The 26,838-nt window shown below is 35.6% G+C and overlaps 1 protein-coding gene across 1 annotated transcript; it reads left to right on the forward strand.

Moving 5' to 3' along the window:
* The first annotated feature begins 2,721 nt into the window (after positions 1-2,721).
* On the forward strand, positions 2,722-7,455 carry LOC146881631 (uncharacterized). Its single transcript, XM_085669268.1, has 3 exons — positions 2,722-3,064; positions 4,789-5,837; positions 7,444-7,455. Exons 1-3 carry the CDS (start codon positions 2,722-2,724, stop codon positions 7,453-7,455), a joined length of 1,404 nt encoding a protein of 467 aa, XP_085525394.1.
* The last annotated feature ends 19,383 nt before the right edge of the window (positions 7,456-26,838 follow it).

Below are 26,838 nucleotides of genomic sequence, written 5' to 3' on the forward strand. Positions count from 1 at the left end.
TTCATTCAAGGTGTCATATCAAAGACAAACTATGTCCCCTCCTAATAGATAATGGAAGTTGTGTAAATGTGGCTAGCACAAGGGTTGTGGACAAGCTTGGCTTGAAAACTATCCCTCATGCGAAGCCCTACAAGCTATCATGGCTTAAGAAAGAAGACATTAAAGTAACTCAACAAGTCCTCATTAACTTTTCAATTGGAAATTTTAAAGATGAGGTGTTATGTGATGTTGTGCCTATGGAAGAAACTCATATTTTGTTAGGTAGGCCATGGCAATTTGATAGAAAAGTCTTTTATGATGGCCATGCTAACACCTATGCTTTCTCCTTCCAAGGCAAGAAGTTCACACTCCTACCTCTCTCACCCAATCAAGAAAATGAGGACCAAAATAAAGTGAAAGATAAGAGAAAAGATGAAAAAGAAAAAGAGCAAGTTACCTCCAAAGTGTTACTTGCCTCTAAAAAAAGATTTTCAAAGCAAGATGGACATCACCATTCTTTCTTCTCTTGCAAGGCTCAAAAGGAAGACCCAATGCGCAAGTATGAGAAGAAGAGTGGTCTAGAAAAGAGGGATGGCCTAACCAAAGCTAGGGGTAGTACCCTTAGAAAAGATGGAACAAGAGCTCATAAAAGGGAGGCGCAAAACCTCCCCCAAATCAAGTCAAGCTCCATCTACAAAGGCTTAAAGAATTTGTGGTCAAATTCTCTCCAAGAAGGGGAGGATGATGAAGGATTGACCCCAAGCAAGGATGAAGGCACATGCTTAAGAAGACTAAGCATGTTTAGAAAGGAAGTTCACTAATCCTTAATCCCTTTCATTTGTGTTTGTTATTTTTGATTCCCTAAGTTGACTTAGTTGAATCAACTTTAGTTGACTTGTTGACCTTTGACTAGGTTTGACTTGTTGACTATAGTTGACTTGACTTAAGCCAACATGCTAATCTATGTTTATTTGCTTTGTAGGTTAATTAGGAGTAAGAAAGCAATGCTAGGTGGCGCATGGTGATTGGGGAGCATAAATGATGTGGAGGAGAGAGTAAAGCAAAGGCATAAAGCATAAAGTAAAAGCCATGAAGCAAGTGTACCTATGTACCTTTGGTCTCCTTTGTTTTTAGCACACTTTGGCCACTTTTTGGAGACATATGAGACACATTCTTTGTCTCCTTTTGTGCTAGAACGAAATTAGCCTTGCACACACCATAGTTGGTCTTTTGTCTTTCATTTTTGTAACCTTATTTGACCTAGCTTCTAGAAGCTAGGGTTAGGTTTTTGTAGTGACATCCTTAGGTATCTTTTATTTGCTTAGAGGCCCCTAAATTCTTCTATATAAGGGGTGCTCCTAGACATGTAAAAGGGTTGAACATTTTGAAGTAAAAACACTCTTGTGTCTCAACCATTTGTGAGAGTTTCCTCCCTTGGGAGTGAATACTTTTAAGCCTTATCTTGCATAGCAAGTGGCGGCACACATCCACTCATCTTCAAGGTTGCCATGGCTTCTAGCCTAGCCTTGTAGTGGCGTGCTTCTCACATTTTTACCATTTCTTCCCTTTCCATTTTATGTTTTCTTCTTCCTTTAATTGTTCTTGGTTTTCTATGATTTATGTGCTTTCTATTGCCTTTTCATTTTGAATCAATCCATCATCTTCTTCTTTTGAGCTTTGTGAAAGGAACCTTCACATCTAGATAGCTTGCTATCTTAATGTCTAGTGGGGATTTCACTTAGCTTTCTTAATCAACTCACACCATATTCAATAATCTTGAAAAGGAACAAGATAATCCTTCATCAAGGCCTGACATTATGCAATCTGTATGTGTGTGTGCTCATTTTCAAGCCAATCCAAAAGAATCACATCTTACTGCAGTAAAAAGAATTTTAAAATACTTAAAAGGTACTGCATGTTTTGGACTATGGTATCCTTCAGGAGCGTCTCCTAATTTGATAGGCTATTCAGATGCTGATTATGGTGGTTGTAAAATAGATAGAAAAAGTACCAGTGGTACTTGTCACCTCTTAGGTAGTTCATTAGTCTCTTGGCACTAAAAGAAACAAGCTTATGTGGCTTTGTCAACTACAGAGGCTGAATACATAGCAGTTGGAAATTGTTGTGCTCAAATTCTTTGGATGAAACAACAACTAGAAGACTATAATATCTTTTTAAATCACATACCTCTGAAATGTGATAATACTAGTGCTATTAATTTAACCAAAAATCCCATAATGCACTCTAGGACAAAGCATATTGAAATAAGACATCATTTCCTAAGAGATCACATTAATAAAGGAAATTGTGAAATAGAATATGTAGATACAAAGCATCAATTAGCTGATATCTTTACAAAACCTTTAGCTAAAGATAGATTTTATGAACTAAGAAGAGACTTAGGCATATTAGAGATCTCTTAAAATGCTAAAAATTCACAATCCTTAAAAAATCCGAAAAATAGCGTAAATAATCGATTACAAGTGTCAATAATCGATTATCAGACTCTCTTCAAAAAACCCAAAACATACTGGAATAATCGATTATTTTGGGTCTTCTCTCTATAAATATTAGCCATTTTTCATCAAATCGCGTGTATATGAACGTTAGAGTCTTCTCTCTATAAATATTAGCCATTTTTGTCACCAGAACACTCTTTTCTCTCCATAAACACTCAAAACCCTCTCCTTTTCTCATTCTCTCACAAAACTCTCAAAGGCTTCCCTCTCTTTTACCTAAACCATGGCTGAATCCTCTCGTAGAAAAATTCCTACACGCAGAAGGACTGCATCTCGTGCCTCTCATCCCTCAACTGCACCAAGAACAGCCTCCATTGAAGGATGGATTTCGGATGAAGAAAGACGTTCTGAATTCATCACACTATGGAAAGACAAACCCCTCATCACTCCAAAATTCTTCCAGTCTCAATGGTTTATAAATCGCCATTTCACCATTCAAAACTTTATGACTGAACAAGGTGTGAAATTCTTCACAGAGATGCAATGCACTTACTATCCAGATTTGGTTCGAGCTTTTTATTTCAACTACAAATTCAGAGATGGAGTTGGGTTCACAAAAGTGAAAGGTATCGACATCATTTTAGATGATGATATTTGGGAAAATGTTGCACAATTTCCCATTCATGATGGCACATCTCCCATTCTCACGGCTGGCATAGAAGGGTTCAATAGAATTTTTGCATATAGATCCTTTATGCGACGCCCAGATCAAGAAATTGGCCGTCAATTACTAGCTGGACCTCTCAAAATCGATGAGCGTCTACTTCACTATCTCATTGTTTGGATTTTATGTCCACGTGGTACAAATCACGCACAGTGCAGTGAAGCCGATCTTATGATAATATATGCCATGCTCAACCACATCCCCATCTATTGGCCAAGCATCATTCTTGACACCATGCTAAAAGCCAAACGATTGCCTCAATATCCTCTTCCGTATTCCTTGCTTATCTCTCGTATTTGTGAGTATAAAGGGGTAAATGTCTCTGATGAACAGTCTCATTGTTTGCAATTGTAATATGTTTTCCAGTTTTATTTTTAATATAAGTATATTTGTCTTGTTATTCTTTACTTATTCGAAATTGAGGGGGAGCTTCTTTATTAAAACCTTTTTCATATGATCAAAACAGGGGGAGAAAAAGTTTAAACATTTAAACCAAACAGTGCTACTAACAAATCTCCTTGTAAGATATTTTGATTGCAGATACTTTAAACATATTGTTTTGATCATCATCAAAAAGGGGGAGATTGTTGGCAAAAGCAATACAAGTCTAAATGCTGAAGCAAGATTTTGATGATGATAAAAGAAGCCTGAAAGCTATCTGGAAGACAATATGAAGACTACATGTTATTATGTTTAAAGCTATCTTGTAAAATGTAATTAGATTAAGTTAGAAGCAGTATTGTACAAGAAAATTCTAGTATTTCTCGAAATATCAAAATGATAATCGATTATCACTTGGAATAATCGATTATCCTGAGCTGAACAAATTTTTTCAAGAAAGCACTAGAATAATCGATTATTACTTGTGATAATCGATTATCTGCTCAAAAATTTGTTTTCCATAAACCACACTGGAATAATCGATTATCACTAGTGATAATCGATTATCCTGGTCTGTTGGGCGCGACTGTTCAACTTTTTGACCTAATTTCTAGAACCCCTATTTAAGGAACCTCAGAGTTACTTCTCAATTACCTTTTTGAGAAGCTAGAGTACTAGTGCTGTGACTGCAAGAGAGTTCTCTGAAGTGTTCTCAATTGAAGCTTTGAAAAACCTAGTGTGGGTAGAGCGATAACTTTTCCTGAGAGGTGTTCTAGGAGATTGAGTGCTGCTGCTGTTGCTAGGAAAGCTAAGGTCAAGGTTCTTTGTGTGATTCAGAGAAAGGTGTTCATCTCTTGTGTGATTCAAGAGAGGTGTTTTCTTTCCTTACACTCTAAATATCTGATTGTAAATCTGTTACTTGTTAGTGATTTAGTTAATCTCGTTTTTAAGAGATTAACAACTGGACGTAGGGTCTTTTGATCCGAACCAGTATAAATACTTGTGTTCAATCTTCTTCTCTATCTCTTTATTTCATCTATTATTGTGTTATAAAGAAATTATTTATTGATCTACTTGATAAATTTTGAAAAATTTTAAAGTATTAATTTTATTATTCAAAAACCAATTCACCCCCCTCTTGGTTTTGTCCGCACGCTCAAACATTCCGCTGCGCGATACCAACAATTGGTATCAGAGCTTGCTTTGATAGTTATTCAAAATTTTCGAAAATGGTTGGATAAAATCAAACCTTTGCCGAGGGCGCATCTATCAACAGACCTCCTCTATTTACTGGTGAAAATTATCCTTTATGGAAAGTTAGGATGCAAATTTTTCTGGAATCTGTTGATAGGGGTATTTGGGATGCTGTTTTAAATGGTCCATTTGTTCCTGTTAATATTGTAAATGATGTGCAGGAACCAAAGCCATTCTCGCAATGGACAGCAGACGAAAATAGAAGAGCCCAATATGATGTAAAAGCTAGAAATATAATTTCATCTGCCTTAACCCTAGATGAGTTTTACAGGATCTCAGTATGCACCAGTGCACAAGAAATGTGGGAAATATTGCGTGTAACCCATGAAGGAACAGACGATGTAAAAAGAGCACGCAAGAACTCCTTGATCCAAGAATACGAAATGTTTCGGATGCAACAAGGAGAAACTATATACGATGTGCAGAAACGATTCACACATATCGTCAATCATCTCAAAGGTTTAGGTAAAACTTTTGACACTGATGAATTAAATATAAAAGTTCTTAAATCCTTGAACAGGACTTGGCAGCCAAAGGTGACAGCCATCACGGAGTCACAAAACCTTGCTACAATGACGATGGCAGCTCTGTTTGGAAAGTTGAGAGAACATGAGCTTGAATTGGGCAGATTAAATGATGAAGAAGATATTGGAAGAAAGAAGAACATAGCTTTTAAAACCGAAGTGGTTAAAGGCAAAAGACAAAAGGAAGAAGAAGATTCAGATGATGATGAAAATCTTAGTCTCATGATTAAGAAGTTTACAAAATTCATGAAGGCCAAAGGTAAAAATCAATTCAAGAGCAACAAGAAGGATAATCAAGGATCATCCTCAAATTTCAAATGCTATGGATGTGGAGAATCTGGACACGTCAAAGCTGACTGCCCAAATTCAAAGAAAAGTGAAGAAAAGAAGGGTAGAAAATTCTTCAAAAAGAAAGCATATATAGCTTGGGAAGACAATGCCTCAAGTTCATCAAATTCTAGCGATTCAGAAGCAAATCTATGTCTGATGGCCAATCATGATGATTCAGATAGTGAGGTAAATTCTACTTGCCACGAAAATGATTATGATGATTTGAATGACGCCTTTCAACAATTGCTTATTAAATCTAGTAAATTGGATACTGCTCATAAAAAGTTAAAATCTGATTTTAAAGATTTGCAAAGTAAATTTGAAAAATCTCTTGAAGAAGAAGAATTTTTGAAAAATAAAATTTCAAATTTAGAAAATAAAGAAACTGTTGAATGTGCTTCATGCAAAAGTTACATGTTTGATATATGTATTTTGGAAAAACATCTCGCAGATGCTTTAGAAAATAAAAATTGTGAAAAGTTTAAAATCAAGAAAAATCCAAATAAGACAAAGCATGCTCATAATCATAGTTTTAAAAATAAAACTAAAAGAACTCGTAGAGTTTGGGTAGAAAAAGGAACATATCATTCTATAAATACATATGCATGTACTACTACATGTTTTTATTGCATGAAAAAGGGTCATACTTCAAACAAATGCAATATCAAACATCTTGGTGTTCCTAATAAGAAATATATTTGGGTTCCTGTTCATAAGTAGATATTTTTTCTAACCCCAAGGACCCAAACAAGTTGTTGGGGACCTAAATGAATTGTTTCCTTATTTTGCAGATGACTTCTAAATCCAGAAGATCAATGTGGTATCTTGACAGTGGTTGTTCAAGACACATGACTGGAGATAAAAAGAAGTTTAAGAACTTTAAAAAGAAGGAACAAGGATTTGTCACTTATGGGGATAACAACAAAGGAAAAATACTTGGAACGGGTGATGTAGGTGGAGGAAATACTTTGGAGATCAAGGATGTACTGTATGTGGAAGGACTAAAACACAATCTTCTCAGTATAAGCCAATTATTTGATAAAGGACTCAGAGTAATATTTGAGAGTGACTACTGCACTATTCATCAAAAGGACTCCAAAGAAGTAGCATTAAAAGGTATGAGACACAATAATATTTACTTAATTGATCTTGATACTGCATCATCTAGTGATATAACTTGTTTGGTTGTTAAAGAAGAAAATCCTTGGTTATGGCATAAACGAGCTGCTCATATTAACATGCAACAATTAAACAAACTAATTTCCAAAGAATTAGTAATTGGATTACCAAAAATAAAGTTTGAAAAAGATAAACAAGTAAAATCTTCATTTCATTCAAAAAATGTAATTTCTACATCAAAACCTTTAGAACTTTTGCATATGGATTTATTTGGCCCTTCAAGGACAAAAAGCTTTGGAGGAAATTATTATGCTCTTGTTATTGTTGATGATTACTCACGATATACATGGACTTTCTTTCTCACACTAAAAAGTGAGGCATTCAAAGCTTTTAAAAAATTTGCAAAAGCTGTTCAAAATGAAAAAGATTTGAAAATTAAAGTTTTAAGAAGTGACCATGGTGGAGAATTTCAAAATGAATTATTTGAAAACTTTTGTGAAGAAAACAGAATTATGCATAATTTTTCTGCACCTAGAATTCCTCAACAAAATGGAGTTGTAGAAAGGAAAAATAGATCTTTAGAAGAATTAGCTCGCACCATGTTGAACGAATATGATGTGCCTAAATATTTTTGGGCTGATGCTGTGAGCACTGCTTGTTATGTATTAAATAGAATGCTCATTAGACCAATTTTAAAGGTTATCCCCTATGAATTGTTTAAAGGAAGAAAGCCTAATGTAACACATTTAAAAATATTTGGATGCAAATGCTTTGTTCTGAATAACGGAAAAGAAAATTTGGGTAAATTTGATTCTAAAGCTGATGAAGCTATTTTCTTAGGTTATTCATTAACTAGTAAAGCCTATAGGATTTTTAATAGAAGAACCTTGAATATGGAAGAATTTGTGCATGTTGTTTTTGATGAAATTGTGGACCTTGAGGAGAACCCTCTTGAGTCAAATAAAACAAATGCAGGTGATGAAGAATATTTCAAAGAAGCCCTTGATGAGATGTATCTAAATGAAAATCCACTGACTGAACCTGAAGATCTTGCCAAAAGCTGGAAATCACCTAGAGGATTATCTCTGGAAAATGTCATTGGAGATATATCAAAGGGAGTTGTTACTAGAAATATGTCAAATTTCTGTATGACTGTTGCCTTTGTTTCACAGATAGAACCCAAAAGTGTAGACGAAGCTCTTCAAGATGATCAATGGTGCATTGCAATGCAAGAAGAGCTGAATCAATTTGAAAGGAATGAAGTTTGGGAACTCATTCCTAGGGATGATTCACACCAAGTAATAGGAACAAAATGGGTGTTCAGAAACAAGCTAGATGAGGATGGAAACATCACTAAAAACAAAGCTAGACTTGTAGCAAAGGGATACAGACAAGAAGAAGGTATAGACTATGATGAGACTTATGCTCTAGTTGCCAGGTTAGAAGCTATACGCTTACTTCTTGCCTATGCTTCTCTCATGAAATTCAAACTATATCAGATGGATGTCAAAAGTGCTTTTTTAAATGGATTTATAAAAGAAAATGTGTATGTTGAAGAACCACCTGGCTTTGAAGACTATAAGTTTCCTAATCACATTTATAAATTAAAGAAAGCATTGTATGGATTAAAACAAGCACCTAGATCTTGGTATGAACGATTCAGTACATTTTTGTTAGAAAATGATTTTGAAAGAGGTAAAATTGATTTAACTCTGTTTATCAAAAGAGTAAATAAACATATTTTGCTAGTTCAGATTTATGTAGATGACATAATATTTGGGTCTACTGATAGTTCACTATGTAAAAGCTTTGCAAGCATAATGCAAGGAGAGTTTGAAATGTCAATGATGGGAGAGTTGACATTCTTTTTGGGTCTTCAAATTAAGCAAATGGAAAATGGAACTTTCATTTCTCAATCTAAGTACTGCAAAGAAGTACTTAAGAAATTTGGAATGGATACTGCTAAGGAAGCAAGTACTCCTATGGGAACCTCCTGCTACTTAGATAAAGATGAATCAGGAATAGAGGTAAATCAAACTATGTTTAGAGGCATGATAGGTTCTTTGTTGTATCTTACTGCTAGTAGGCCTGATGAAGGATTGACCCCAAGCAAGGATGAAGGCACATGCTTAAGAAGACTAAGCATGTTTAGAAAGGAAGTTCACTAATCCTTAATCCCTTTCATTTGTGTTTGTTCTTTTTGATTCCCTAAGTTGACTTAGTTGAATCAACTTTAGTTGACTTGTTAACCTTTGACTAGGTTTGACTTGTTGACTATAGTTGACTTGACTTAAGCCAACATGCTAATCTATGTTTATTTGCTTTGTAGGTTAATTAGGAGTAAGAAAGCAATGCTAGGTGGCGCATGGTGATTGGGGAGCATAAATGATGTGGAGGAGAGAGTAAAGCAAAGGCATAAAGCATAAAGTAAAAGCCATGAAGCAAGTGTACCTATGTACCTTTGGTCTCCTTTGTTTTTAGCATACTTTGGCCACTTTTTGGAGACATATGAGACACATTCTTTGTCTCCTTTTGTGCTAGAACGAAATTAGCCTTGCACACACCATAGTTGGTCTTTTGTCTTTCATTTTTGTAACCTTATTTGACCTAGCTTCTAGAAGCTAGGGTTAGGTTTTTGTAGTGACATCCTTAGGTATCTTTTATTTGCTTAGAGGCCCCTAAATTCTTCTATATAAGGGGTGCTCCTAGACATGTAAAAGGGTTGAACATTTTGAAGTAAAAACACTCTTGTGTCTCAACCATTTGTGAGAGTTTCCTCCCTTGGGAGTGAATACTTTTAAGCCTTATCTTGCATAGCAAGTGGCGGCACACATCCACTCATCTTCAAGGTTGCCATGGCTTCTAGCCTAGCCTTGTAGTGGCGTGCTTCTCACATTTTTACCATTTCTTCCCTTTCCATTTTATGTTTTCTTCTTCCTTTAATTGTTCTTGGTTTTCTATGATTTATGTGCTTTCTATTGCCTTTTCATTTTGAATCAATCCATCATCTTCTTCTTTTGAGCTTTGTGAAAGGAACCTTCACATCTAGATAGCTTGCTATCTTAATGTCTAGTGGGGATTTCACTTAGCTTTCTTAATCAACTCACACCATATTCAATAATCTTGAAAAGGAACAAGATAATCCTTCATCATTTGGTATCTAGAGCTTTGGTTGTCCTTGAATATGGTGTTTTCATGTTCTAACCTTGTCTTGTGTAGCTATCTTTCAATGGTCCACATAAAAACAGTGCTGGCAGCAACGTGTGCGTTTTTGTAAAAAATACTGCAGCTAGCTCAGTGGTCCAAAAGTAACTTTCTTTATATCAAAAGAAAGCTATGTGAGTCTAGTTTCCAACAAAAAAAGAAGTAACGCATTTGGAGTTCTGTGGAGAGAGTTATGATCAAATGAGTGAGCAAAGGTCAGAGCTGCCGAGAATACGAAAAACAACGTTTTCAGGTTATGTTGTGGCAATTTTGGCTTCGGTTTTGTGACTCTTTTGCTCCTAAATGTGGTTGGATAACATGTCTTTTGATGCTTACTCTTTGAGCCTCAAATCCATGAGTTTAAATGCATGATAGCTACATGTTTGTGTCTTTGTATATGTCATGTTGAGTCTTTAAATGTGTCTAACTTTTGCTTGAGTCATATGTCATATGCTTCTTTGAGTTTTCCTATTCTTGTTTCTAAGTATTTGAGCTATTGTATGAGATCTATGCCTTTTGTTGTAGCATGCTCCTTGAAATTGATTTTGACCTAATTTTTAAGGAACTAAGTGTTCAAGACACCCTAAAATATCCTTCTCATCATCTTAAGTACCTAGTTTTGAAAAGAAAAATTATTTTCATGACCAAAAACAGTTTGGAAGAGAGCTCATGTGTTGCTTGGTGAATCCATTTGGCTATTTTTACTAGGTGTTATGCTACCAAATTTTATACTTGGATTTTGGGTGATATTGGCAAATTAGTTCCATGCTTTAACTTGGTTATGATCTTTCTTGGTGTATGCATAATTTGAGGTATAATCTTGGCTTGTTCAAATGCTTTCCATAGAGTCTTTAAAAGTGTTTTTCATTGCTTTAGTCTTGTTCAAGTTTTGTCTTTAAAAAAAAAATTCCTTAGAAGTTAAACTTTCTTGTTTTTGTGCTTTTCTTGCTTGTCACTAGGTGTTCTCTGTTGTGTCTTAGTAGTTTTCTTTTCTTGAAACTCTTGGGATGTTGTGGCCGAATCACTTGTCTTGCATTTGAAAGGTTTTGAACAAGTTTTTAAAAGTGTTTGCTTCACTCCTTTGGAGGAGCTTTGAGTGTAGCCTTGCCTTATTACTTTGGGAGAGTGATCTAAACACTTGGGTTGGAATTGGTCTCGGTTTTCATGTTGTCTAACCCCTAATTCATTTATTTTGTCTTGGCTTTGAGTGTTTTGTTGTAGGAATCATGGCAAGTTTATCAAATGCACATACTCCAAACAAAAACAATACATTGATGAGATTACTTCGAGATTTGGAGTTCTCTAGGAAGGAGGCCTTTGAACAATTGAGAAAGGACAAGGAGCAAAGTGACCTAAGAATCCAAGAGCACATTCAAAGGCTTGAAGCTAAGGAGCAAGAAAGAGAGGCTAGGAAAAGAGGGCATTCTAGGCGCAAACCATCACAAGAGAAGCAAACTCCAAGGTTTCCTAAGTTCAAAGGAGAAAATGACCCCAACATCTACATTGAGTGGGAACAAAAAGTGGACCAAATTTTTACCATTCATGTAGTTAGTCATCAAAAGCAAGTAGAGTTTGTAGTCTTAGAGTTTGAGGATTATGCCATGACTTGGTGGCATCAATTATGTATGGACAATATTAACCAAGAGTCACTCGCGACTTCTTGGAGGGACCTTAAAAATTTGATGCGCGCTAGATTTGTTCCTTCCTACTATAGGAGGGAGACTCTTTTGAAGCTCCAAAGGCTTCAACAAGGGTCCATGTGTGTGGATGAATATTACAAGTTAATGGAGTCCATGCTTCTAAAAGTAGGACTCCAATTTGAAAGTGAAGAGGAAAAGGTAGCTAGATTTGTGAGTGGGTTAAGGAGGGACATACAAGATTTAGTAGAGTTATATGAGTACTCCTCTCTTGAAAAAGTTTTACATTTGGCCATCAAAGTTGAAACTCAATTGCAAAAGAAAAAAGAGGCCAAGAGGAGTGGTTCATACAATGACTACTATTCTAGTACTTGGAAAGATAAAGAAAGAAAACATGATAAATCACCACTCAAGAGTTCCAAAGACCCACCTCCTAGGACTAATTCGTCTAGGCCTTCTAATGAAACTCCTAATTCTTCTCAAGGTACAAGGACAAGTTCTATAAAATGTTTTAAGTGTTTGGGATATGGGCACATAGCTTCAAATTGTCCCACCAAAAGAACCATGGCCTTAAACCTTAAAAAAGAAGTAGAGAGTGAACATTCTTCTCCCCCTTCCCCCAAAAGTACTTATTCCCACACTTCTTCTTCAAGTGAAAGGATTAAACCCCTTGAAGGTGGATTGTTAATGATAAGGCACCAACTAAGACAAGTTTCCAAGGAAGTTGACCCTTCTCAAAGACAAAACCTTTTTCATTCAAGGTGTCATATCAAAGACAAACTATGTCCCCTCCTAATAGATAATGGAAGTTGTGTAAATGTGGCTAGCACAAGGGTTGTGGACAAGCTTGGCTTGAAAACTATCCCTCATGCGAAGCCCTACAAGCTATCATGGCTTAAGAAAGAAGACATTAAAGTAACTCAACAAGTCCTCATTAACTTTTCAATTGGAAATTTTAAAGATGAGGTGTTATGTGATGTTGTGCCTATGGAAGAAACTCATATTTTGTTAGGTAGGCCATGGCAATTTGATAGAAAAGTCTTTTATGATGGCCATGCTAACACCTATGCTTTCTCCTTCCAAGGCAAGAAGTTCACACTCCTACCTCTCTCACCCAATCAAGAAAATGAGGACCAAAATAAAGTGAAAGATAAGAGAAAAGATGAAAAAGAAAAAGAGCAAGTTACCTCCAAAGTGTTACTTGCCTCTAAAAAAAGATTTTCAAAGCAAGATGGACATCACCATTCTTTCTTCTCTTGCAAGGCTCAAAAGGAAGACCCAATGCGCAAGTATGAGAAGAAGAGTGGTCTAGAAAAGAGGGATGGCCTAACCAAAGCTAGGGGTAGTACCCTTAGAAAAGATGGAACAAGAGCTCATAAAAGGGAGGCGCAAAACCTCCCCCAAATCAAGTCAAGCTCCATCTACAAAGGCTTAAAGAATTTGTGGTCAAATTCTCTCCAAGAAGGGGAGGATGATGAAGGATTGACCCCAAGCAAGGATGAAGGCACATGCTTAAGAAGACTAAGCATGTTTAGAAAGGAAGTTCACTAATCCTTAATCCCTTTCATTTGTGTTTGTTATTTTTGATTCCCTAAGTTGACTTAGTTGAATCAACTTTAGTTGACTTGTTGACCTTTGACTAGGTTTGACTTGTTGACTATAGTTGACTTGACTTAAGCCAACATGCTAATCTATGTTTATTTGCTTTGTAGGTTAATTAGGAGTAAGAAAGCAATGCTAGGTGGCGCATGGTGATTGGGGAGCATAAATGATGTGGAGGAGAGAGTAAAGCAAAGGCATAAAGCATAAAGTAAAAGCCATGAAGCAAGTGTACCTATGTACCTTTGGTCTCCTTTGTTTTTAGCACACTTTGGCCACTTTTTGGAGACATATGAGACACATTCTTTGTCTCCTTTTGTGCTAGAACGAAATTAGCCTTGCACACACCATAGTTGGTCTTTTGTCTTTCATTTTTGTAACCTTATTTGACCTAGCTTCTAGAAGCTAGGGTTAGGTTTTTGTAGTGACATCCTTAGGTATCTTTTATTTGCTTAGAGGCCCCTAAATTCTTCTATATAAGGGGTGCTCCTAGACATGTAAAAGGGTTGAACATTTTGAAGTAAAAACACTCTTGTGTCTCAACCATTTGTGAGAGTTTCCTCCCTTGGGAGTGAATACTTTTAAGCCTTATCTTGCATAGCAAGTGGCGGCACACATCCACTCATCTTCAAGGTTGCCATGGCTTCTAGCCTAGCCTTGTAGTGGCGTGCTTCTCACATTTTTACCATTTCTTCCCTTTCCATTTTATGTTTTCTTCTTCCTTTAATTGTTCTTGGTTTTCTATGATTTATGTGCTTTCTATTGCCTTTTCATTTTGAATCAATCCATCATCTTCTTCTTTTGAGCTTTGTGAAAGGAACCTTCACATCTAGATAGCTTGCTATCTTAATGTCTAGTGGGGATTTCACTTAGCTTTCTTAATCAACTCACACCATATTCAATAATCTTGAAAAGGAACAAGATAATCCTTCATCAAGGCCTGACATTATGCAATCTGTATGTGTGTGTGCTCATTTTCAAGCCAATCCAAAAGAATCACATCTTACTGCAGTAAAAAGAATTTTAAAATACTTAAAAGGTACTGCATGTTTTGGACTATGGTATCCTTCAGGAGCGTCTCCTAATTTGATAGGCTATTCAAATGCTGATTATGGTGGTTGTAAAATAGATAGAAAAAGTACCAGTGGTACTTGTCACCTCTTAGGTAGTTCATTAGTCTCTTGGCACTAAAAGAAACAAGCTTATGTGGCTTTGTCAACTACAGAGGCTGAATACATAGCAGTTGGAAATTGTTGTGCTCAAATTCTTTGGATGAAACAACAACTAGAAGACTATAATATCTTTTTAAATCACATACCTCTGAAATGTGATAATACTAGTGCTATTAATTTAACCAAAAATCCCATAATGCACTCTAGGACAAAGCATATTGAAATAAGACATCATTTCCTAAGAGATCACATTAATAAAGGAAATTGTGAAATAGAATATGTAGATACAAAGCATCAATTAGCTGATATCTTTACAAAACCTTTAGCTAAAGATAGATTTTATGAACTAAGAAGAGACTTAGGCATATTAGAGATCTCTTAAAATGCTAAAAATTCACAATCCTTAAAAAATCCGAAAAATAGCGTAAATAATCGATTACAAGTGTCAATAATCGATTATCAGACTCTCTTCAAAAAACCCAAAACATACTGGAATAATCGATTATTTTGGGTCTTCTCTCTATAAATATTAGCCATTTTTCATCAAATCGCGTGTATATGAACGTTAGAGTCTTCTCTCTATAAATATTAGCCATTTTTGTCACCAGAACACTCTTTTCTCTCCATAAACACTCAAAACCCTCTCCTTTTCTCATTCTCTCACAAAACTCTCAAAGGCTTCCCTCTCTTTTACCTAAACCATGGCTGAATCCTCTCGTAGAAAAATTCCTACACGCAGAAGGACTGCATCTCGTGCCTCTCATCCCTCAACTGCACCAAGAACAGCCTCCATTGAAGGATGGATTTCGGATGAAGAAAGACGTTCTGAATTCATCACACTATGGAAAGACAAACCCCTCATCACTCCAAAATTCTTCCAGTCTCAATGGTTTATAAATCGCCATTTCACCATTCAAAACTTTCTGACTGAACAAGGTGTGAAATTCTTCACAGAGATGCAAGGCACTTACTATCCAGATTTGGTTCGAGCTTTTTATTTCAACTACAAATTCAGAGATGGAGTTGGGTATCGACATCATTTTAGATGATGATATTTGGGAAAATGTTGCACAATTTCCCATTCATGATGGCACATCTCCCATTCTCACGGCTGGCATAGAAGGGTTCAATAGAATTTTTGCATATAGATCCTTTATGCGACGCCCAGATCAAGAAATTGGCCGTCAATTACTAGCTGGACCTCTCAAAATCGATGAGCGTCTACTTCACTATCTCATTGTTTGGATTTTATGTCCACGTGGTACAAATCACGCACATTGCAGTGAAGCCGATCTTATGATAATATATGCCATGCTCAACCACATCCCCATCTATTGGCCAAGCATCATTCTTGACACCATGCTAAAAGCCAAACGATTGCCTCAATATCCTCTTCCGTATTCCTTGCTTATCTCTCGTATTTGTGAGTATAAAGGGGTAAATGTCTCTGATGAACAGTCTCATTGTTTGCAATTGTAATATGTTTTCCAGTTTTATTTTTAATATAAGTATATTTGTCTTGTTATTCTTTACTTATGCGAAATTGAGGGGGAGCTTCTTTATTAAAACCTTTTTCATATGATCAAAATAGGGGGAGAAAAAGTTTAAACATTTAAACCAAACAGTGCTACTAACAAATCTCCTTGTAAGATATTTTGATTGCAGATACTTTAAACATATTGTTTTGATCATCATCAAAAAGGGGGAGATTGTTGGAAAAAGCAATACAAGTCTAAATGCTGAAGCAAGATTTTGATGATGATAAAAGAAGCCTGAAAGCTATCTGGAAGACAATATGAAGACTACATGTTATTATGTTTAAAGCTATCTTGTAAAATGTAATTAGATTAAGTTAGAAGCAGTATTGTACAAGAAAATTTTAGTATTTCTCGAAATATCAAAATGATAATCGATTATCACTTGGAATAATCGATTATCCTGAGCTGAACAAATTTTTTCAAGAAAGCACTGGAATAATCGATTATTACTTGTGATAATCGATTATCTGCTCAAAAATTTGTTTTCCATAAACCACACTGGAATAATCGATTATCACTAGTGATAATCGATTATCCTGGTCTGTTGGGCGCGACTGTTCAACTTTTTGACCTAATTTCTGGAACCCCTATTTAAGGAACCTCAGAGTTACTTCTCAATTACCTTTTTGAGAAGCTAGAGTACTAGTGTTGTGACTGCAAGAGAGTTCTCTGAAGTGTTCTCAATTGAAGCTTTGAAAAACCTAGTGTGGGTAGAGCGATAACTTTTCCTGAGAGGTGTTCTAGGAGATTGAGTGCTGCTGCTGTTGCTAGGAAAGCTAAGGTCAAGGTTCTTTGTGTGATTCAGAGAAAGGTGTTCATCTCTTGTGTGATTCAAGAGAGGTGTTTTCTTTCCTTACACTCTAAATATCTGATTGTAAATCTGTTACTTGTTAGTGATTTAGTTAATCTCGTTTTTAAGAGATTAACAACTGGACGTAGGGTCTTTTGATCCGAACCAGTATAAATACTTGTGTTCAATCTTCTTCTCTATCTCTTTATTTCATCTATTATTGTGTTATAAAGAAATTATTTATTGATCTACTTGATAAATTTTGAAAAATTTTAAAGTATTAATTTTATTATTCAAAAACCAATTCACCCCCCTCTTGGTTTTGTCCGCACGCTCAAACATTCCGCTGCGCGATACCAACAACTTTGCCTTCAAAACATCAAACAACCAGGCCGAATACGAAGCTATCCTCGTCGGCCTTTCCCTTGCCCGCGAAGTAGGCGTCAAGATGCTAACGTGCAAAACTGACTCCAAGCTTACTGTAGGGCACCTAAATGACGAGTTCCAGATTAAAGACCCCATCCTTCTACAATATTACCATCTGGTCCGTGTAGTCATTCAATCCACCATTGAACGAGTCCGCATCGAACACATCCCAAGAACCAACAACATCAGAGCTGACATCCTCTCCAAATTGGCCAGCACCAAATTAAAAAGCCACCACCGATCCCTATTACAGCAAACATTATCTACACCCTCCATCACACATACCTGCAAAAACCTAACCCACGCCTCAACTAACAATACCACCCCTCCCCAAAGCCATAACTGGACCACCCCCTATATCCAATACCTAAACACTGGCACCCCCCACAAGATGTGGACAAAACTTGGCTGGCTAAGGCCGCCACGTATACCATGATAGGTGATGACCTTTACAAACGCGGATACGGCCAACCTCTCCTCAAATGTGTCACGGTAGAGCAAGCACAGTATATTATTAAATAGCTACATGAAGGCATTTGTGGCTACCATTCCGGCGCACGTACCATGGCTACCAGAGTCCTTAGAGTCAGGTACTTCTGGCCGACTATAGAAGTAGACTGTCACGACTATGTCAGAAAGTGCAAACCATGCCAAAAACATGGCAACCTCATCCACCAGAAACAAGAACAACTCCATCACATACTATCCCCATGGCCCTTTGCTAAATGGGGAATGGACATCCTTGGCCCTTCTCACCTGGCAAGGGGCAAGTGAAACTCCTAATTGTAGCCGTCGACTACTTCATCAAATGGATAGAAGTCAAGCCACTAACCACCATCACGACCCAACAAGTTCACCAGTTTATTTGGAAGGATATTATATGCAGATATGGTGTTCCACATACCATTATCACGGACAATGGCCGACAATTTATAGATAAAGAGCTACCCAAGTTCTACACTGGCCTGGGCATTAAACACATCACAAATTCTGTAGAACACCCACAAACTAATGGACAAATAGAGGCAGCCAACAAGGTTATCCTAGTGGAACTGCGCAAGAGATTAGATAGCGCCAAAGGCCGATGGCCCGAAGAGTAAGTAGAAGTGCTATGGGCTTACAGGTGCACCCCTCCATCATCAACAAACGAATCCCCATACTGGTTGAAATTGGTGAACCCACCCTGCGCCGAGAACTATACGACCCAACCCACAACCACCAAAACATGGCCACTCATCTCGACCTCTTACCCGAACTCAAAGAAAAAGCCCAGATACACAATTTAGCTTCCAAACAAAGAGTTGCCAGAATGTATAACGCAAACCTATGTCCACGATCATTCGCAATCGGGGACTTAGTATGGAGAATGGCCAGCAGTGCAAGAAAGAAGGATGGTAAATGCATATTGTATTAAACTGAATACTTGTAACCCTGGGTGTACTCTTTTTCCAAACCCGGTCTTTTTTCCCTAAGGAGGGTTTTGGCCAGGGAGGTTTTAACGAGGCACCCCAGATTCAATGAATAAAACGAAGGGTTCTCAACTATACATCTTTTCTCTATTTCACTTTCATAATCGTTTTAAGTTCCCCACCCTTACCACAAGTAAGCGTCCTGGGTCGAACACCCTCAACTTGATGTTAATCGTTTTAAGTTCGTCACCCTTACCACAAGTAAGCGGCCTGGGTCGAACACCTTTAACTTGACGTTAATCGTTTAAGTTCCCCACCCTTACCACAAGTAAGCGGCCTAGGTCGAACACCCCTTAACTTGACGTTAATCGTTTAGGTTCCCCACCCTTGCCACAAGTAAAAGGCTTAGGTCGAACACCCTTAACTTGATGTTAATCGTTTTAAGTTCCCCACCCTTACCACAAGTAAGCGGCCTGGGTCGAACACCTTTAACTTGACGTTAATCGTTTAAGTTCCCCACCCTTACCACAAGTAAGCGGCCTGGGTCGAACACCCTTAACTTGATGTTAATCGTTTTAAGTTCCCTACCCTTACCATAAGTAAGCGGCCTGGGTCGAACACCCTTAACTTGATGTTAATCATTTTAAGTTCCCCACCCTTACCACAAGTAAACGGCGTGCGTCGAACATCCTTCACACACAATAGTGCACGCAAACGAACATTTCGTACATACATAAATATAACGAGCAATTAACCAGGAAGTAACCGACATTCATATCAAACATCAAAATAAAGCAATGTACGAGTTATTACAGACATAGAATCGTTAAACCAAATTGGAAATATCAAATTAAAAATCCTAAGCCTCTTTCTGCTTGACCTATTCCATCACCACCTCGTTACCGCCAGCATCATCATCGACTGCATCCTTCACCCCATCCCCTTCTGGGCTAGATTCCGCGCATACCATCAACGACATCTTTATTGACATCAAACCTAGTGTCATTACCATCAACATTCTCATAAAAAAACAACGCTTGATGAACCCCCTTCTGAAAGCCATTGATATGTTCTTAAATTATGCAGCTCTTTAAGTCCTCTAGTTCACCCTCCAATCCGTCATGTTTTTCTTTAATATCGTCATAGTCGGCCTCAAGATCTACAATCTGACCCTTCAGCTTTTCTTCAGAATCAAGGCATCGTACCCTCCAAGTAGCGAGCCTCTTCCTTTCCACTTTCCACTTCCCACTCCTCTTTCTCCTTCTTCCAAGCTTCCTTCTCTTCATCGTGCTTATCAACTTTCTCCTGTAACTCTTCCACCTTGGTCCGGCTTCCTTCCCTCAACTCTCGTTCGTATAAGGATCCCACATGCCGACTAAGCAACAAGGTCTTACTGCTAAATTCAACCATGGCCTTCACCAAAGTTCTTGGCTTCATATTGTCAATTGAATTTATCAGCGATTCTGGCACATTAATCTCAATGTCTTTCCCAACAGTAGTTTCCGGAAGCTCAATCAACCCAGCTTTCGGCCCCTTCACCCCACTGGCCGAGCCCGCTCCCATCACAGCAGCTCGCACTTTCTTCACGTCTTTGCCCTTGCCGGGCCTAATAGGCAACTCCGCTTTCCTTTTTGTACCTCCATGCACGTGGACGTCTACTAGCGAATCTTGCAAATTAGGGACCATAGTGTTCCCGACAGCTTTAGCCTTCACCGCTTTCTCCTTACGCATGGTTTGGAAAAGTGTCAAGTTCTTCTTGCCAAGTTGCGCCATATCCCCTGAAGTACACAACACACAAATCGTCAAAATACTCCAACCAATAACAATGCTCAAAGTTACAAAAAAATACCTTCAATATCTATAATGGGGTGAACTGAATTATACACCCTAACTAAGCCCTTAGTGGGCATCTTATCGCTAAATTGCATCAAAGTATCCACCACATCCTTCTCACCCACCAACAGATCCTCCCTCGAAATCACCTGATATCTCCAAGGGTTACTGGTCCAGAAGAACGGGAATTTAGTATTACCATCAACAGTATAGAAATGTGACCGACCAGCTGGTTTTACTACAACTTTGAAGAACCCATCTTTGAAATGCTTGAATGACTAAGTGAAGGCCTCCAATTTGTTGAGACCAGGCCGGCTGATTAACGATAACCATGTTATCGAACTCTTCAGCCTCGTGACAAAAAAGTATAGGAACGCTCGGGGAGACGGTTCCAAGTACAGCGCCATGCACAATAATCTGAAAGCTTGCAAGTACGCCCAATTGTTCAGATGAAGCTGAGTAGGGGCAATGTTCAACAATCGTAGCACTCCAATAGTGAATTCGTCGAACGGTAGTCGAATGTGCAACTGTGAGAAGTGGCACATATACATGTAGAAGAATTCTTCGGCTGCTCCTTCTCGACCATGGCACACACATTCAACAACAATAACCCGCTCTGGAGCAATTATGTCCCTTCGCGCCCCCTTCTCGAAAATAGGTGTACAATTCAACCACGATTTTAACAAACGCGACCATCGGAAATACGATCGCTGAGTCTGCACATCTTCCGCTACCCATTTGTATCTGGTCTTCGCCGGCCAATTACTCTCTACTAGCTCCTGGGGCGGATCTTCCCTATTTTCAACCACCCTCTCCATTGGGATTCTCTCTACACTACCCACTTTTTCCCTATCGCTGCTATCATCTCGACTACTCTCGCTATCCCTAGACCGCTCACTACCCGAATCTGACAACGAAACCTTATCGCTACTACTAGACATACCTGATTTCTTTAGAAAAGATGACGGAGGAGGAAGAGAAGATATCAGACAGCTCTAAACGCACGCGAACGAATTTTTTTGCAAATGAGACAAAGTGAATGACTCTTTTCAATCTATCATCTTCATTTATACACACGAATTTGAAGCATCATAACCCTTTCCCACCAAAAACATAACTCTTTTCAATCATCACAAAGTACCAAAATGGCAGCGCCAAACCTCCCTAAGTCAGCCTTCTGACGCCCTTTCACCTGCCACAAACCTTTTCAATTGTCACAAACCTTTTCACCTGCCACAAACCTCTTCGCCTCTTATAGCCTTAACATTGTTCATCACACTTAAAGGCTGGGGAACTGGTGTATCACACCTAGCCGATCCCGACTAGCACATCAATACATATCATCCTTCACTGACACATCGTATCGGCAAAGGCTGGGGGACTGGTGTACTGGACCTGGTCAACTTAACCATATAAATGAAAACCCTTACGTATATGCCGAAAACAACCCAAGTACACGACTTGGGCCGGCATGGACTTAAACTCGTAACTGAACGAAGGCTAAACTAACAATAGCCAACCTAGGACAGTGCACGGGCAAGGACGACATCTGACAAGTTGAGAAGTAACCGGATCAGACCACTCCTAAAGACTTAGCAAAATGAAATCTCTCTTGCCATCCAATAAGCCCACAATAGTCGAACTAAGGGCCTGGGCCAACACTTACAGCCCAAACTAAGGCCCGACCCATGCCATAACCAGACATAATTAATACTCTATAAATACACGTGGACCCCATTAATTAAAGGTACGCATTCATTACTCCATTAATCACTGATTTGACCTTCTGAGAGCTTTGACTTACTTGAGCTTCAGAGTCCCTTCTGCAAGTAACCCTTCCTGGGTCCAAGCCGACATGTACCAACCGGGAAGATGCCAATTGAGGAGATAGCGGACTACATGGGTAAGGTGACGCTTGTGCCTAACTTATCTTGTTTGTTCTCTGCAGGAACAGGGTTGATTTGGAAAATTAATACAAATACTAATTGGTGATAATTTATCATATATCTTTAATTAATTAATTTATTTAATTATATTAGATATTGATATTATCAACCAATTATATTTGTCATATAGTCTATATCTCTCCAAATATTTTTAAATATTTCTCTTTATCTTTATTTTAAAAGATATTTGACAGATTTTAGCAACAGAAAAGCCCAGTCCCATTGCTATATAAAGAGACCAAGGGAGAAGCAGAAAGAAGAAGCTCGTGACTTTGAAGTTTAGGAACCCTTAAGGGGGGACCTAATTTCGTTTCCTTTCTCTCTCTATTCTTCTTCTATTTTTATTTTGCCTTCATGGAGTTCTAAACTTCTTAGGTTGATTCCATTGTAATTTCTTAATTGGATTCTGAGGTTAGATCAATTAATTTGTTTGTTCTTTTGATTCTTGTTAAGATTTATTTTCATCTATGTCTTTTGGTTCTTAATTTAGCAAAAGTAATGATTTTTACATTGTAGCAAGTTAGCACGATGTTAAATCTACATAACATAACAATCGTATGAGTCTAAGGGTTTTTAAATTTTAATTGAGAAGTTACTTTGATTAATTTTAGAAACTTTCATATGATTGAATGAGTTTTTGCTAATAATTGAGAAGTTACTTTGATTAAAGGTGATAACTTAGATTAAAATTAATCAAGAAGTTACTTTGGTTAATAAGCTTTTTACTAAATAGAAGAGGTAAAAGAATGGACATGATTAGGATTAGTAATATTTAATTGACAAGTTACTTTGGTTAAATTTACTATGATTATCTACAAAGTTCTTGCTTTTGATTGAGAAGTTACTTTGGTTAAAAGTAAGGATGTCAACAAATTAATTGAGAAGTTACATTGATTAATTTAATGTTTTAAACAAGAAATCAATAACAATAATCTTTAGAAAACCAATGATGAATCCTATTTTGAAAAAGTAGTGGAATCGACCTATTTTTTTTTTCTTTACTGTTGTTTCTATCTTATTTTATCTTTTTATCTTTATCTCTCATATTTTTATTATTTTATTTGACTAACTTATTTGTATAGTTTTATGAGAACTAATTTGTTAAAAATCAATTTCGTGTTCGTTCGGAGACGACTTAGGGTTAACTTTACCCTTTCTATTTCTTTAACTACTATCTTAACAATATTGAAGTTGCTATAGTTTAGTAGTATTAATTTGATCGCGTCAACGACAGTGTTATCAAATTTGCAATGGTTTGAGGGTGATATCAAGATTACAATTACGTCCGCAATTTATTTTTTAGCTTAATTATGAAAATGATGTAAAAATATGGTTTTTTAAATTATTTTTACAAAAATAGATAATAACGTAAATTTGAAAATTGTTATAAAATAAGATTTAAAAAGTAATTTTCAATTATTAATTTTTTTATTACATTATTTTAAAAATATTTTTTTATTAAAATATCTTACTTTCATTTATAAATTTTAATATTTTTTTACGATAAATTAAACTTATATAATAATAATTTTTAAATATTTTAAAATAAAGGAATATTTGGTAATCTTATTTTTTCTTTACATAAATATAATTATTAATCTACCACATCCATCAAATTACTCACAAACTTTAACAAACTTTACTCTATATCCACCCACTTTCACCTTTAATCCACTTAAATTAAACAACACAAACTTCACACTCTAATCCACTTAAATTGATCATATCACTCTCCCTCCAATCAACATTGACGGAGAAAGGGGAAGGAATATGGAAATTGCTCTATTTTTCAATCATCTCTGTTATCCAATGATTTGAGGGTGATATCAAGATTACAATTATGTCCGCAATTTATTTTTCATCTTAATTATGAAAATGATGTAAAAATATAGCTTTTAAAATTATTTTTACAAAAATAATTAATATCGAAAATTTTAAAATTGCTATAAAATTAGGTTTAAAAAGTAATTACTAATTATAAAAATTTTGTTACATTATTTTATAATTATTTTTTTAATGAAATATGTTATTTTCATTTATACATATTAATATTTTTTCTACAACAAATCAAACTTATATAATGATAATTTTTAATCATATTTAAAATAAAAGACAATTTGGTAATCTTGTTTTTTCTTCATTTAAATATAACCATTTAATTATGAAAATGATGTAAAAATATGGCTTTCGAAATTATTTTTACAAAAATAATTAGTAACGAAAATTTGAAAATTGTTCTAAAATAAGGTTTAAAAAGTAATTATTAATTATAAGTTTTTTTGTTATATTATTTTATAAATATTTTTTCATTAAAATATGTTCCTTTAATTTATACATTTTAATATTTTTCGTACGACAAATCAAACTTATATAATGATAATTTCTAATTATTTTCAAAATAAAGGACAATTTGATAATCTTGTTTTTCTTTGATTTAAATATAATTTTTAATCTATCACATCCAACAAATCGCTCATAAACTTTAACAAACTTTTCTCTAAATGCACCCAGTTTCACCTTTAATCCACTTAAAGGGAACAACACAAACTTCACACTGTAATCCACTTGATGTCATCCTATACCTCTCCCTCCAATCAACCTTGAAGGAGAAAGAGGGGAAGGAAGAGGAAAATTCCTCTATTGTTAAATTATTCACTAGTACAAAAACTCATATTTCTTGCAAATTTTGTTTTGATTTTTTTTTTGTAGGAAACACTTGTAAATTTTGTTATGAAAAAAAATTGCAGGAAATTGCTGCCAATTTTTTTGCAAAATATTTTGTATAAATCACTTTTCGCAATAAATTTTATAGGAAATACTTGCAAATTTTATAATTTTGTAGGAAATAATTACCCATGAAGGAATTACCTGCCAAATAAAATTCTTAGAAAAAATAGGAGGAAAAAGTCTTTTCTTGCAAATTTTTTTAACTAATTTGCAAAACAATTCCCATGTAATATGAGAATTTTTAGTAGTGATTACTGTTATGTCTTGGTTTGAGGGTGATATAAAGATTATAATTATGTCCGCAATTTATTTTTTCAGCTTAATTATGAAAATGATGTAAAAATATGGCTTTTAATTTTTGTTACAAAAATAATTAATTAAGATAATTTGAAAATTATTCTAAAATAAGGTTTAAAAAGTAGTTATTAATTATAATTTTTTTTACATTATTTTGTAAGAAATTTTTAATAAAATATTTTATTTTCATTTATGCATGTTAATATTTTTTCTACAACAAATCAAACTTATACAATCATAATTTTTAATCATTTTTAAAATAAAGGACAATTTTGTAATATTGTTTTTCTTGATTTAAATATAATTTTTAGCCTATCACATCCATCAAATCACTCACAAACTTTAACAAACTTTACTCAAAATTCACCCTCTTTCACCTTTAATCCACTTAAAGTGAATAATACAAACTTCACACTCTAATCCACTTGAATTCATCATCTCCCTCTCCCTCCAATCAACCTTGAGGGAGAGGGGAAGGAAAAGGGAAATTCTTGTATTTTTAAATCATCTCAGTTATGTCTTGGTTTGAGGGTGATATCAAGATTACAATTATGTAAGCAATCTATTTTTCTGCTTAATTATGAAAACGATGTAAAAATTTGACTTTTCAAATTATTTTTAGAAAAATAATTAATAATGAAAATTTGAATATTATTCTAAAATAAGGTTTAAAAAGTAATTATTAATTATAAAATTTTTTATTACATTATTATATAAATATTTTTTTAATAAAATATTTTATTTTCATTTATACACATTAATATTTTTTTCGACAACAAATCAAACTTATGCAATGATAATTTTTAATCATTTTTAAAATAAAGGACAATTTGGTAATCTTGTTTTTCTTTGATTTGATTATAATTTTTAATCTATCACATGCATCAAACACTCACAAACTTTAACAAATTTTACTCTAAATCCACCCTCTTTGACCTTTAATCCACTTAAAGTGAACAATATAAATTTCACACTCTAATCCACTTGAATTCATCATCTCCCTCTCCCTCCAATCAACTTTGAGGGATAGAGGGGAAAGAAGATGAAAATTCCTCTATTTTTCAATCATCTCTTTTATGCAGTGGTTTGAGGGCGATATCACGATTACAATTATGTCCGCAAATTATTTTTCAACTTAATTATGAAAATGATGTAAAAATATGCCTTTTAAAATTATTTTTACAAAAATAATTAATAATGAAAATATGAAAATTGTTAATTTATCAGATCCAACAAATCACCCATAAAGTTTAACAAACTCTACTCTCCAGTTACTTTTACCTTTAATCCACTAAAAGTTAACAACACAAACTTCACAATGTAATCCACTTAATGTCATCATCTCACTCTCCCTCCAATCAACCTTAACGGACAGAGGGGAAGGAAGATGGAAATTCCCCTATTTTTCAATCATCTCTGTTATGCAATTATTTGAGGGTGATATCAAGATTACAATTATGTTCGTAATTTATTTTTCAGCTTAATTATGA

The sequence above is a fragment of the Vigna unguiculata genome, chromosome 11 (genome assembly GCF_037176805.1).
Source record: "Vigna unguiculata cultivar grain cowpea cultivar isolate G323 ecotype 2 chromosome 11, ASM3717680v1, whole genome shotgun sequence".
Taxonomy (NCBI): Eukaryota; Viridiplantae; Streptophyta; class Magnoliopsida; order Fabales; family Fabaceae; genus Vigna; species Vigna unguiculata.

Bases quoted from the DNA above. Each gene is read 5' to 3' on its own strand.
- LOC146881631 (XM_085669268.1), top strand. From the start codon at position 2,722: ATGGCTGAATCCTCTCGTAGAAAAATTCCTACACGCAGAAGGACTGCA. The intron at 3,065-4,788 runs GTATCGACATCA...TTGGATAAAATC, and splicing joins TGGGTTCACAAAAGTGAAAG to AAACCTTTGCCGAGGGCGCA.